Source organism: Oryctolagus cuniculus, chromosome 17 (assembly GCF_964237555.1).
Source record: "Oryctolagus cuniculus chromosome 17, mOryCun1.1, whole genome shotgun sequence".
Lineage (NCBI taxonomy): Eukaryota > Metazoa > Chordata > Mammalia > Lagomorpha > Leporidae > Oryctolagus > Oryctolagus cuniculus.
Genome location: NC_091448.1, coordinates 36,674,304 through 36,687,650, shown reverse-complemented (window position 1 = coordinate 36,687,650; position 13,347 = coordinate 36,674,304). Strand labels below are relative to the sequence as shown.

Sequence of the window (13,347 nt, the reverse complement as noted above, 5' to 3'; positions counted from 1 at the left end):
CCCATAACCTGCTGCCTCCCATGGTGCTCTTTAATGGGAAGCTGGAATCAGGAGTGGAAGACTAGGCACTCCCTTAGGGGATGCAGATATCTTAAACACTAAGCCAAATGCCTACCCCATTTTCAATTCCCTTTTTCCATGAACTTTTTTATTTTTATTTTTTCTGTTTCTTTTTTTTAATTACCATAAAATTTTATAAACAAATATTTTATTTATTTATTTAATTTAGTTATTTGAGAGGCTGACTTACAGAGAGGGAAAGACAGAGTGAGAGAGGAAAAGGGGGTGGGGAGGGACCTTCCATCTACTGGTTCACTCCCCCAAATGGCCTCAACAGCCAGAGCTGGGCCAATCTGAAGCTATGAGTTTCTTCTGGGTTTCCCATGTGGGTGCAGGACCCTAAGTACCTAGGCCATTCTCTGCTACTTTCCCAGATGTATTTGCAGGGAGCTGGATTGGAAGTGGAACAGCTGGGACTCAAACCGGTGCCCATAGGGGATGCTGGTGCTGCAGACAATGGCTTAACCCACTGCAGCACAGCACCAGCCCCATTTTACTTTTAAGATTTTTTTTAAGATTTATTTGAAAGAGTTACACAGAGAGGTAGACAGAGAGAGAGAGGTCTCCCATCTGCTGGTTCACTCCCCAAATGACCACAATGGCCAGAGCTGAGCTGAGCTGAGCTGATTGGAAGCCAGGAACTTTCTCCGGGTCTCCCATGCCAGTGCAGTGGCCCAAGGACTTGGGCCATCTTCTACTGCTTTCCTAGGCCACAGCAGAGAGCTAGATAGAAAGTGGAACAGCCAGGACTCAAACCAGTGCCCATATGCTATGGCCGTACTGCAGGCCACAGCTGCGCCACAGCTCTGGCCCCAAACATTTTACTTTTTAAGTAAGGTATTTGATATTGGTATCTAATGGTTACCCTTTATCAGATTGAGGCAATTCCCTTTTGTTCCTAAGTTTTATAATTCATGAATGGGTTTTGAAAGTTTTAAAAAATGCTGTTCTGCTTCTATTAAGATGAACATGTTTTCTGCTTTCATCTGGCTTGCAAATAATGCCTGTTGGTTTTTCTTCCTTCCTGCAGGTGATCTGTGGAGCTATGATTTCTTCACTGGTGAGTTTGTGGTGTCACCTGAACCAGACACAAGTGTCCACACTCTTGACCCCCAGAAGCACAAGTATATTATCTTGGGGAGTGATGGACTTTGGAATATGATTCCACCACAAGATGCCATCTCAATGTGCCAGGACCAAGAAGATAAAAAATACTTGATGGTAAGAAATGATTTGATAATTTGGTGATGCTATTAAACACTGTTCTCATACTTTTGTCAGGGAACTTGAACTTAAACTAAGGATTTCAGCCTGGGTGGATTTTTATATTTATCTGGCTCTGCTAGTAGGCAAAATAGCATTTGAGGCTCTTCATCTTTAGGGCAATGAGATTGGAAATAAAGTAGATAACAAAAACACAACCGCTGGCCGGCGCCGTGGCTCACTAGGCTAATCTTCTGCCTTGCGGCGCCGGCACACCGGGTTCTAGTCCCGGTCAGGGCGCTGCATTCTGTCCCGGTTGCCCCTCTTCCAGGCCAGCTCTCTGCTGTGGCCAGGGAGTGCAGTGGAGGATGGCCCAAGTGCTTGGGCCCTGTACCCCATGGGAGACCAGGATAAGTACCTGGCTCCTGGCTACGGATCAGCGCGGTGCGCCGGCTGTGGCGGCCATTGTAGGGGTGAACCAACGGCAAAGGAAGATCTTTCTCTCTGTCTCTCTCTCTCACTGTCCACTCTGCCTGTCAAAACAAAAACAAAAAACACAACTGCTAACTTCTGTATGAATAGCCCCAGACTTACTAGCCTAATGAAACCTTACCTGCCTGTTTTCAAAAATTGAGATATGAATCACATACCTTAAAATCACCTTTTTAAAATGTGTAATTCAGTGATTTGTAGTGTATTCACAAAGAAGTTACATCTCCATGATCATTAATTCCAGCATATTTTCTTTGTTATCTCCTAAAAATCTCATAGCTGTTGTGTTTATTCACTACCCTCTAGTGCCCACACTCCTGACAACCACCAGTCTTCCTGTCACTCTATGCCCATTTTGGATATTTCATATAAATGAAATATGTAACATGTGGCCTTTCATGTCTGGCAGCTTTGATACAGCATAATATCATGAGTTTTGCATGTTGTTGCTTATATCTGTATTTCATTTGTTCTTGTGACTGAATTATTTTCCACTGAAGGATTTAATTGCATTTTGTTATCTGTTCATTCATCAGTTTTCCACTCATCAATCTATTTGAGATAGATAGTAGTTCACTACCCCATTAGTTCACTCTCAATCTCCACAGTGGCTGAGGGTGGGAACTGCAAATGCCATCCAGATCATCCATGTGAGTGCCAGAAACCCAGTTTCTCGAACCATCACTGCTGCTGCCTCCCAGGGTCTGCATTAGCAGGAAGCTAGGTAGAATCAGGAATGGGAGTCAGGAATTGAATCCAGGTAATCCAGTGTGGGACATGGGCATCTTAATTGTTAAGCTAAACACTGACTCAAGGTGTTGGATATTTGTGTTGATTCCATGTTTTGACTGTTATAAGGGACCACTGCAGTAAAAATTAATACACATGCTTCTGTATGTGTGTCTTTGGTTCCACGTGGGTTGCATAGAAACATGATTTTGTTTTCTTAAATAATTCCATGCCTACAAACAATCAGCAGTGGGAAAATTCTTTTCTTTTCTCCCTGATTCACTTGAAAATTATCTCCTTTATTCCAAGCAATGATAAAGAAAGAACCTGAAGAACGCAGGGTCAGTGGAGGCTTAGTGAACATCCAGAATGAAAAGTTTTGGTGACTGGATGTGGGCATTAAGCATATTTTAAGTACTTGTAATGATGAATGAATATTTTGTGAAGCAGGAAATAGACACGGTGATATTTAAGGGCACAAGGGAATATATTACTGTTATCTTGAAAATACAATAAGAGTTTTTACTTACTATGCCACAACACTGGCTCTGCCATTTTTTTCCCCTTAAGGTTTATTTATTTATTTTTGAAAGGCAGAATTTGAAAGGGAAAGAAAGAGAGTTCTTACATCCGTTGCTTCATGCCACAAATGGTTGCAATGACCAGGGCTGGGCATGCCAAAGCCAGGAGCTTCATCTGGGTGTACCATGTGGGTGCAGAGACCCAATCACTTGGGTCATCTGCTGCTGCTTTTCCAGGCATATCACATTATCAGGCATCTGAATTGGAAGCAAAGCAGCCAGGAATTGAACTGGTGCCCATGGGGGATGTTGGCATTGCAAGCTGCAGGTTTACCCAGATAGTAAAAATATTTTAAGTAGTTATGAGTCAGGAAGAAGATTTAAAGTATTGGAGAAATAACTGATACTGATGAAATAAAGGTCTAGCACACACGGAACTACCTAAAATCAAAGGCACAAGAGGATTGGGTATCCTTGGAAAAGATGATCTCTTTAAAATGACTGGAATGGTAAATTTATATTTTGAGGTAAAAAGGAGGCAAATTAATGAATCTGTTTTAAATCACCTCTGTTCACTCATTCAACTAACACTAGGTACTAAGTATGAGGGATGCAAAGGTAAAGAGAATGTGGCCCTTGCTCAGCACGTACCATATTATTACCAATGGGCTGTTAAAACAACCAGGTAGATTGTGAGGACTTTAATGGTAAGAATCATCTCAGTTTAATTTTTTTTTTTTTTTTTTTTTTTTTTTTTTTTTTTTTTGACGGGCAGAGTGGACAGTGAGAGAGAGAGAGACAGAGAGAAAGGTCTTCCTTTTGCCATTGGTTCACCCTCCAATGGCTGCCGTGGCTGGTGCGCTGCGGCCGGCGCACCAAGCTAATCTGAAGGCAGGAGCCAGGTGCTTCTCCTGGTCTCCCATGGGGTGCAGGGCCCAAGCACCTGGGCCATCCTCCACTGCACTCCCTGGCCATAGCAGAGAGCTGGCCTGGAAGAGGGGCAACCGGGACAGAATGCAGCGCCCCGAATGGGACTAGAACCCGGTGTGTCGGCGCCGCTAGGCGGAGGATTAGCCTGTTGAGCTGCGGCGCCGGCCTCAGTTTAATTTTATAACCTCAGTACCTAGTGTCTTGCATTTGGTCAGTGATTGTCAGATGTCAAAGAAATACTAAATAACATAAAGACTTATTTAATGGTTTTTGGAGTCTTTAATGATTTAAGAGAAAGCCTTTCAGTGGCGTTATGAGAACAAAAGCCAGTTCAGTGGATTGGAAAAACTTACATTCATCAACACCATAGAATTTTTAGAACGAGTATTAAAGTAAGCTTTCAAGTAACAATATGAGGATTTTTTTTTTAAGATTTGTTTATTTATTTGAAAGACAGAGCTACAGAGAGCGGTAGAGACAGAGATAGGTCTTCCATCTACTGCTGGTTCAATCCCCAAATCACTGCAATGGCCGGAGCTGAGCCAATCTGAAGTCAGGAGCCAGGAGCTTCTTCCAGGTCTCCTACGTGGGTGCAGGGGCCCAAGCACTTGGGCCATCTTCTACTGCTTTCCCAGGCCATAGCATAGAGCTGGATCGGAAGTGGAGCAGCCAGGACTGGAACCGGCGCCAATATGGGATGCCGGCTCTGCAGGAGGTGGCTTTACCTGTTATGCCACAGTGCCAGCCCTTGCTGCTTTTTCTCAGTGCATTGCAGGGAGCTGGATCAGAGGAGGAACTTCCGGGAATTGAATGAGTACTCCTGTGGGATGCTAGCATCAAAGGTGGTGGCTTAATCTGCTGTGCCACAGTGCCAGCCCCAATTTGAGGATAATTCTTAAAATTTGTGGGAAGTATAATTAAAAATAAGTTTAGGGGCTAGTGCTGGCTAGCACTTGGGCCCCTGCACCCATGTGGGAGACATGGAAGAAGATTAGGGCTCCTGGCTTTGGATCAGCCCAGCTCTAGCTGTTCCAGCCATTTGGGGAGTGAACCTCTCTATCTGTCTCTCTTTCTCTTTGTAACTCTGTCTCTCAAATAAATAAATTTTTTAATAAGGTTAGGTGGCGGTACTGTGGCACAGCAGGTTAAAGCCACAGCCTGTATCGCCGGCATACCATATGTGTGCTAGATCCAGTCCTGACTGTTCCACTTCCCATCCAGCTCCCTGCTAGTGTGCCTGGGAAAGTAGTAGAGGATAGCCCAGGTTCATGGGCCCCTGTACTCATGTGGGAGACCCAGAAGAGGCTCTTGCGTTCAGCCTGACCTAATTTGGTCATTGTGGCCATTTGGGAGAGTGAACCAGCAGATGGAAAATGTCTTTCCTTTTCTCTCTATAACACTTTCAAATAAGTAAATAAATCTTAAATGCAAAAAAAAATTTTTTTTAGTATAAAACTTTGAAATCCATGCAATTTTTTTCATGATAGGTGTTTTCCTTTTTTTTTTTAAAGATTTATTTATTTACTTGAAAGTCAGAGTTACACAGAGAGAGAAGAAGAGAGAGAGGTTTTCCATCTGCCAGAGCTGTGCGGTTCCAAAGCCAGGAGCCAGGAGCTTCCTCTGGTCTCCCATGTGGGTGCCGGGGCCCAAGGACTTGGGCCATCCTCTACTGCTTTCTCAGGCCATACCAGAGAGCTGGATCGGAAGTGGAGCAGCTGGGACTTGAACCGGTGCCCATATGGGATGCCAGCATTGCAGGCGGCAGCTTTACCCGCTATGCCACAGCGCAAGCCCCTAAAGATTTATTTATTTATTTGAGAGGTAGAGTTACAGACAGTGAGAGGGAGAGACAGAAAGAATGGTCTTCCTTCTGTTATTTCACTCCCTAAATGGCCGCAATGGCTGGAACTGTGCCGATCTGAAGCCAGGAGCCAGGTGCTTCTTCCTGGACTGCCATGCGGGTGCAGAGGCCCAAGAACTTGGGCCATCTTACACTGCTTTCCCAGGCCATAGTAGAGAGCTGGATTGGAAGAGGAGCAGCCAGGACTAGAACCGGCATCCATATGGGATGACGGCACCGCAGGCGGAGGATTAACCTACTGCACCACAGCGCCAGCCCCTTCCTTGAGCTTTTTGAAGAGCCCTCATATGTACAGATTTCAAAAAGGTTTTGTAACATAATAAACTTACCTTTAATTCTGTTTGCCATGAACTTTTTAAAGTACCCTTGTGTAATTACAAATCTTATGCAAACAAGGAGGAGAAAACATAGGAAACTGGGGAGACTTCATAGGAAGTTTCATGAAAGAGAGTGATATTTGCTTTCAACAGCTGGATGGACGTACACCAGGCCAAGGCCAGGAAACTGATCCAGATCTCTCACTTGGAAGACAGACTAAACCATTTGCACTGTCACTTGTCGCCTCCCAGGGTGTACATTAATAGAAAATGGAATCACAGTAGAGCCAGGACTTGAACCCAGGCACTTTTGATATGGGATACTTATCTTTGAAGCAGTATCTAAAACACTGTGCCAATTGTCTGCCCCATTAATATTTTTTAATGTAGTCAAGTACTGTTTAACATAGTTGTGGGGACTGTGGGTAATATTTGAATATTTGGAAGTTGTATATATTTTGCTAAACCAAACACTCAGTTTTTAATTTGATGTAGATATAGTCGCAGCTAAATCTTAGTTACTAACTTCCTCCTTGTTCTTTTAAATACAGGGTGAGCATGGACAATCTTGTGCCAAAATGCTTGTGAATCGAGCACTAGGCCGCTGGAGGCAGCGTATGCTCCGAGCAGACAACACCAGCGCCATTGTAATCTGCATTTCTCCAGGAGTGGACAATCAGGGAAACTTCACCAACGAAGACGAACTGTATCTGAACCTGACTGATAGCCCTTCCTATAATAGTCAAGAAACCTGTGTGATGACTCCTTCCCCATGTTCTACATCGCCAGTCAAGGTTTACAGCCTTACAGTTTTAATGTTTTGTTTTTGTTTTCTTTTTTCATTTGAGAGGCTGAGAGAGAAAGAGAGAGAGAGCCCCCGTGTGGATTGTAGTAACCCAAGTACTTGAGCCATTGCTGCTGCCTCCCAGGGTCACATTAGTAAGAAGCTAGAGTCAGATATTCCCATATGGGAGATGGTCATCTTCTTTTTTAAGATTTTATTTATTTGTTTGAAAGAATTACAGAGAGGTCAGGAGCCAGGTGCTTCCTCCAGATCTCCCATGTGGGTACAGGAGACCAAGGACTTGGGCCATCTTTTACTGTCTTCTGAGGCCACAGCAGAGAGCTGGATAGGAAGAGGGACTGCTGGGACTCAAACTGGCACCTATATGGGATGCCAGCACTGCAGATCGGGGCTTTAACCCACTGTGCCAGAGTGCTGGCCCGGGATGGTCATCTTAAACAGCATCTTAACTAGGCTAAAAACCTCACCCTTAATGTGTTTTAATAGTTGACATTTCTTTGGTTAGTGTTGCTTGAAAATAATTTTTTCTTTTCTTTCTTTCTTTTTTGGTATATTATATGACAGGATTTAGGGTTGGAACTAAGTTCAAGAAAGTGATTAATATTTGTATGCAAATTATTGTCAGAGACCTACCTTCACATCTGCTCCAGTCTGAAGGCCAGGCATATACAGCATGTAGTTCAAAAGCAATTATATTTTCTGAAGGATTTTAGTGTTTGGAATTTATTGATCACCTCTTAATGCTGTGATATTTGTAAAGTATTTAGAAGATTGTGAAATACTTTTGTATACAATATTTCCTTTGAAGCCCATAACCCAGAAATAGTGCTGATATTATACCATTTTATATCAGCACTATTTGAGAGGAGATTGAACAGTTTGAACAAGATCAGACAGAATTAAGATTCAGTTGGACCTTACGATTATCAGACCTTCAAACTGATTGTCTGTTACCATGGATAAGAAACATCATTCGCTGGCGCCGTGGCTCAATAAGCTAATCCTCCGCCTTGCGGTGCCTGCACACCGGGTTCTAGTCCTGATCGGGGCGCCGGATTCTGTCCTGGTTGCCCCTCTTCCAGGCCAGCTCTCTGCTATGGCCAGGGAGTGCAGTGGAGGATGGCCCAAGTGCTTGGGCCCTGCACCCGCATGGGAGACCAGGAAAAGCACCTGGCTCCTGCCTTCGGATCAGCGTGATGCGCCGGCCGCAGCAGCCATTGGAGGGTGAACCAACGGCAAAAAGGAAGACCTTTCTCTCTGTATCTCTCTCTCACTGTCCACTCTGCCTGTCAAGAAAAAAAAAAAAAAAAAAAAAGAAAAGAAACATCATTAAATGGTACCACAGTCTCCTTTTCACTAAGAACTCAAATTCTTAATTGTGTTTTCATCTCAAATTTTTCTTACCAAAAATTGTAACATTGGTAACTGATAAAAAGAGTGGCTAAAAGCCTGTCCTTTTTTTTTGGGGGGGGGGGGGACAGGCAGAGTGGCCAGTGAGAGAGAGAGACAGAGAGACAGGTTTTCCTTTGCCGTTGGTTCACCCCTACAATGGCTGCCGCGGCCAGCGCGCTGTGGCCGGCGCACCGCGCTGATCCGATGGCAGGAGCCAGGTGCTTCTCCTGGTCTCCCATGGGATGCAGGGCCCAAGTACTTGGGCCATCCTCCACTGCACTCCCTGGCCACAGCAGAGAGCTGGCCTGGAAGAGGGGCAACCGGGACAGAATGCAGCGCCCCAACCGGGACTAGAACCCGGTGTGCTGGCACCGCAAGGCGGAGGATTAGCCTAGTGAGCCGCAGCGCCGGCCTAGAATGTATTTTCCATAAACTAACCACTTAAATGTGAAATACAGAATAACTTTCTATCATCTATTTGGACAGTTCTTTAAAGTGCCAAAGAACTTTAATTTGGATGATGTGATAAGTCAATACTTGAAAATTTATTATTCTGCTTTCTTTATTTTACTTCTCATATGTATGTCAAAAAATAAATATAATAAGATGAAATAGAATCTTTTAGTTTAGAAGTGAACAAATTGTTATACTAATTTTTTAGAGGAGTTTCTTGTCAGATTTTTTTTTCCCTAAAGATATATATATTTGTTTGAAACACATAGTAATAGAGAAAGAGGGAGATAGAGAGATTATCTGCTGGTTCACTCCCTAAATGGGTATAATAGTCTTAGCTGTTCCAGGCCAGAGCCAGGACCCCTGTTCTCCATCTGGGTCTCCAGTATAGGTGACAAGTGTGCCCAAGTAGTTGAGCAATCTTTGGATGCTTTCCCAGGGCCATTAGCAGGGAGCTGGATCAGAAGTGGAGCAGCCAGGACTTGAACCTGTGCTCTGATAATTGGGATGCCATTATAGCAGCCTGTGACTTAACCTAGTATGCCACAACACCAAACCCTTGCCAAAGCTTTCCTTTCTCTAAAAACCCTTAAATAATAACACAGATTGAAACATTTTAAAGTCTCCTCATTGTCCTCAAAGCTGTGAAGGACCTTATGTTTAACTTGGCTATTTCTGACTGTTGAATATATCCATGACTTTGATGTTTTCTGATGCGTTTGAAAAACTGACCTTTAGGTGGAATAGAGAAGGAGACATTAAGGGTAGGAGTCAGGTGGGCAAATGAGAGGTATTAATCTGTGAATAAATACCCTTAATATTGACCTGAAGGGGCTGGTGTTGTGGCATAGCCAGTAAAACTGCCTGTGGTGCCAGCATCACAGATGGGTGCCAGTTTATGTCCGGGCTGCTCCACTTCCAATGCTCCCTGCTAATGTACTTGGGAAAGTAGCAGAGATGGCCCAAGTATTTGGGCCCCTGCACCCACATGGGAGACCTGGAAGAAGCTCCTGGCTCCTGGCTCCTGGCCTCAGACTAGCGTAGCTCTGGCCATTGCTGCCATTTTGGGAGTGAACCAGTGGATGGAAGATCCTGTCTCTCCCTCCTTGTAACTTTGTTTCTCAAAAAATAAATAAATCTTTTAAGGAAAAAAAAAAAAAATCCTGAAGTTCCCCAGGTGATTCTCATACATTTAATTGAGTTTCTCTAACCATTCTCAGTACAGACGCTTGTGTCCAATTTTTCTCAAATCATAGAACTGTGTATAGTGTGATCAGGGTACAAAGCAATGTGTATCCAGAGTTCCATTATGATATAGTTACTGTGATGTTCCGTGTCACATTTTCTATACCACTAAATATTCAAAAGTTAGAATTTTGGAAGTAGAAAGTGAACATACAACCCCCCGCCCCCCCCAACATTTGTTACTTATAGTGAAAGCACTCTGTTCCAGGGGTTAAGCTAAATAATTTGTCACAAGGTCATCATTCAACCTCTAAAATTATTTTTGTCATTTTTGAAGAGACCTGTAGATCTTCCTATCTCTGAATAGAAATCTACTCTTTTTTGTTCTAATTACTTTATCCTGTTAAACTTAAAATGTGTTTATATAGGCTTTGTTTGGATTATCAGAATATTATGTTAATGGCTTCTCAAAACGGTTTGTCTGTGTTTATATAATAATAAGGCATATTTCATTAGCATTGTTATTGCCATAAACAAAATTGCAATTTAAGCAGAAATGTTATATTTTTATGTTTTCATGTTTGCACAAAGAATGGGTGTATTAGGATAGTGGAAGAGGGGCTGGCACTGTGGCACAGCGAGTTAATGCCCTGGCCTGAAGCGCCGGTATCCCATATGGCGTTGGTTCTAGTCCCAGCTGCTCCTCTTCTGATCCAGCTCTCTGCTATGGCCTGGGAAAGCAGTGAAAGAAGGCCCAAGTCCTTGGGCCCCTGCACCCGCGTGAGAGACCCGGAGGAGGCTCCTGGCTCCTGGCTTTGGATTGGCACAGCTCCAGCCATTGCAGCCAGTTGGGGAGTGAACCATCAGATGGAAGATCTCTCTCTCTCTCTCTCTGCCTCTCCTCTCTCTGTGTAACTCTGACTTTCAAATAAAATAAAACAGATAAATCTTTTTTTTTTTTTTTTGACAGGCAGAGTGGACAGTGAGAGAGAGAGACAGAGAGAAAGGTCTTCCTTTGCCATTGGTTCACCCTCCAATGGCCGGCGCGGCTGATGTGCTGCGGCCGGCGCACCGCGCTGATCCGATGGCAGGAGCCAGGAGCCAGGTGCTTCTCCTGGTCTCCCATGGGGTGCAGGGCCCAAGCACCTGGGCCATCCTCCACTGCACTCCCTGGCCATAGCAGAGAGCTGGCCTGGAAGAGGGGCAACCGGGACAGAATGCAGCGCCCCGAATGGGACTAGAACCCGGTGTGCCGGCGCCGCTAGGCGGAGGATTAGCCTAGTGAGCCGCGGTGCCGGCCGATAAATCTTTTTTTTAAAGGATAGTGGAAGAGTAAATGTGTTTTTGTGGCAATTTTGGGTTGTGTTTTGAAAATCTTACTCCTTAAAATTTCTTACTTTTTGTTACCTGTTAATATTTGTGACCACATGAATTATTTCATCTATTGCTCTGAAAACAAGGTTCAGTGTCATTGTTACCTTAATATTGCCATCCACCTGTCCAGTTTCTCCCCCATAGTGCCTTGCAAATAATTCAGCAGCTGCATGATGAATGAATGAGTCATGTTTTTTGTCATCTTAGATGTTTTATTACAAGCCTCACACAATGGGCTTGTTGTGTTCTAGGATAAATAATTTCTTTCTTTTACCTTCTTGTTTTTCAGTCACTGGAGGAGGATCCATGGCCAAGGCTGAATTCTAAAGACCATTTACCTACTCTGGTTCGTAGTAATGCCTTCTCAGAGAAGTTTTTAGAGGTCCCAGCTGAGATAGCTCGAGGGAGTGTTCAGGCCATGGTCAGATCGTCGAAAGATCCAGAGCCATTTGAAGAAAATTGCACTAAAGGCCTGACTGTAAGGATACACGATTCTTTGAATAATAACTTGTCTGTTGGCCTTGTGCCTACCAATTCATCAAATACCATCTTGGACCAGAAAACTGTCAAGATAGCAACTCCTGGTCAGATGAAAGCCCAAGAAGTTGAAAGAACTCCTCCAGCAAACTTTAAAAGGACTTTAGAAGAATCCAACTCTGGCCCCCTCATGAAGAAGCACAGACGAAATGGCTTAAGTCGAAGCAGTGGTGCTCAGCCTGCAAACCTCCCCACAACTTCACAACGGAAGAACTCTGTTAAACTTACCATGCGACGCAGACTTAGGGGCCAGAAGAAGATTGGAAATCCTTTACTGCATCAGCACAGGAAAACTGTTTGCGTTTGCTGAAATGTTATCTGGGAAATGGGGTTTTTCCAAACTTAGGATGTAATAGGGCTTTTAAGTTTGGTGCCGAACTTGAACTTTTTTTAAAGGGACAAAATAAAAAGAGTATACAGTTTGACATTTTGGAATTTAACAGTTTTATCCTGGCCTTGTACTTATTTGTATTATAAATGTGAATTTTGTAGATGTTAGGGAATAAGTTGCTGTAAAATGTGTGTAAATTTGTATTCTTCACACAAACTCAGTTTCTTCCTCCAATACATAGTAATTGTGACAACAGGGCTAAATGTTTTAAAAAAAATCAGAAGAATCTATTAGATTTTAGAATTACATTTAATCTTTTTTAAAATGCTTATTAAAAATTTGTATAAGCCACTTGTGATGAAACCTACACAACTTTTTAAGGTAAATTATTAAGCAGATGGGAAAAGTGATGTATTTTCATAGTGACTTGTGTTCCACTGACTGTTTCCTAGAGACTACTAGTGTCTTTTAAAAGTTATTTTTTATTTCTAATTTCCTAATTCAGAACTAAATTTTTCCTAGAAGTGTTGAGCCATGCTAATATAGCTGGATGGTAATCTCCTTGTCCCAATTAAAGTACTATGCAGTATCTTTCTTAGTAGCATTTTTCTAAAACATTAATCAGATTTTTCACTAATCTTTGGCATAGAAGGAGGTATGTTTGCCTGAAACAGTGCCCTTCTTAATTTTCCCAGGCCAGTGGCATTATTTGGTCTTAAAGTAGTTACCCATTCTAGTGTTTGCTTAAAATATGTGAAGTTTTTCTTGCTATTTCAATAACAGATGGTGCTGCTAATTCTCAACATTTCTTAAATTATTTTATATCATACAGTTTTCATGGATTATATATGAGTATATGTTAATTCATCTAATAAATCAGTGACTGTTCTCATGTTGCTGAATTTTAGTTGGTGGTTTCTTTTAATGCACAGATTAATGTTCTACTTTGCCATGACCATGCTTTAGATTAGGGTTGGGAAACCTTTCTGCTGAGGGCCGTTCATATATTTATAATGCACTCATATGTGGATCATACAAAATTATCAGCTTAAAAACCTGCTATAGACTTACTGAATTTTGAGTCCCACCTGCAGCTGCCTTGGCTGGGCCAGACCACATGACTTTACAGGCCTGATATGCTTGTGGACCAGCCATTT

The 13,347-nt window shown here is 43.0% G+C and overlaps 1 protein-coding gene across 1 annotated transcript in view; it reads left to right on the top strand.

The window, feature by feature from the left end:
• The window catches only part of PPM1D (protein phosphatase, Mg2+/Mn2+ dependent 1D), a 75,633-nt gene extending 62,541 nt beyond the window's left edge, over positions 1–13,092 (top strand). The window contains exons 4-6 of the mRNA XM_008271185.4: positions 1,091–1,281; positions 6,665–6,907; positions 11,612–13,092. Coding sequence (XP_008269407.4) covers positions 1,091–1,281; positions 6,665–6,907; positions 11,612–12,169 — 992 coding nt within the window. The 3' untranslated portion in view covers positions 12,170–13,092. The remainder of the gene's footprint in view (positions 1–1,090; positions 1,282–6,664; positions 6,908–11,611) is intronic.
• The last annotated feature ends 255 nt before the right edge of the window (positions 13,093–13,347 follow it).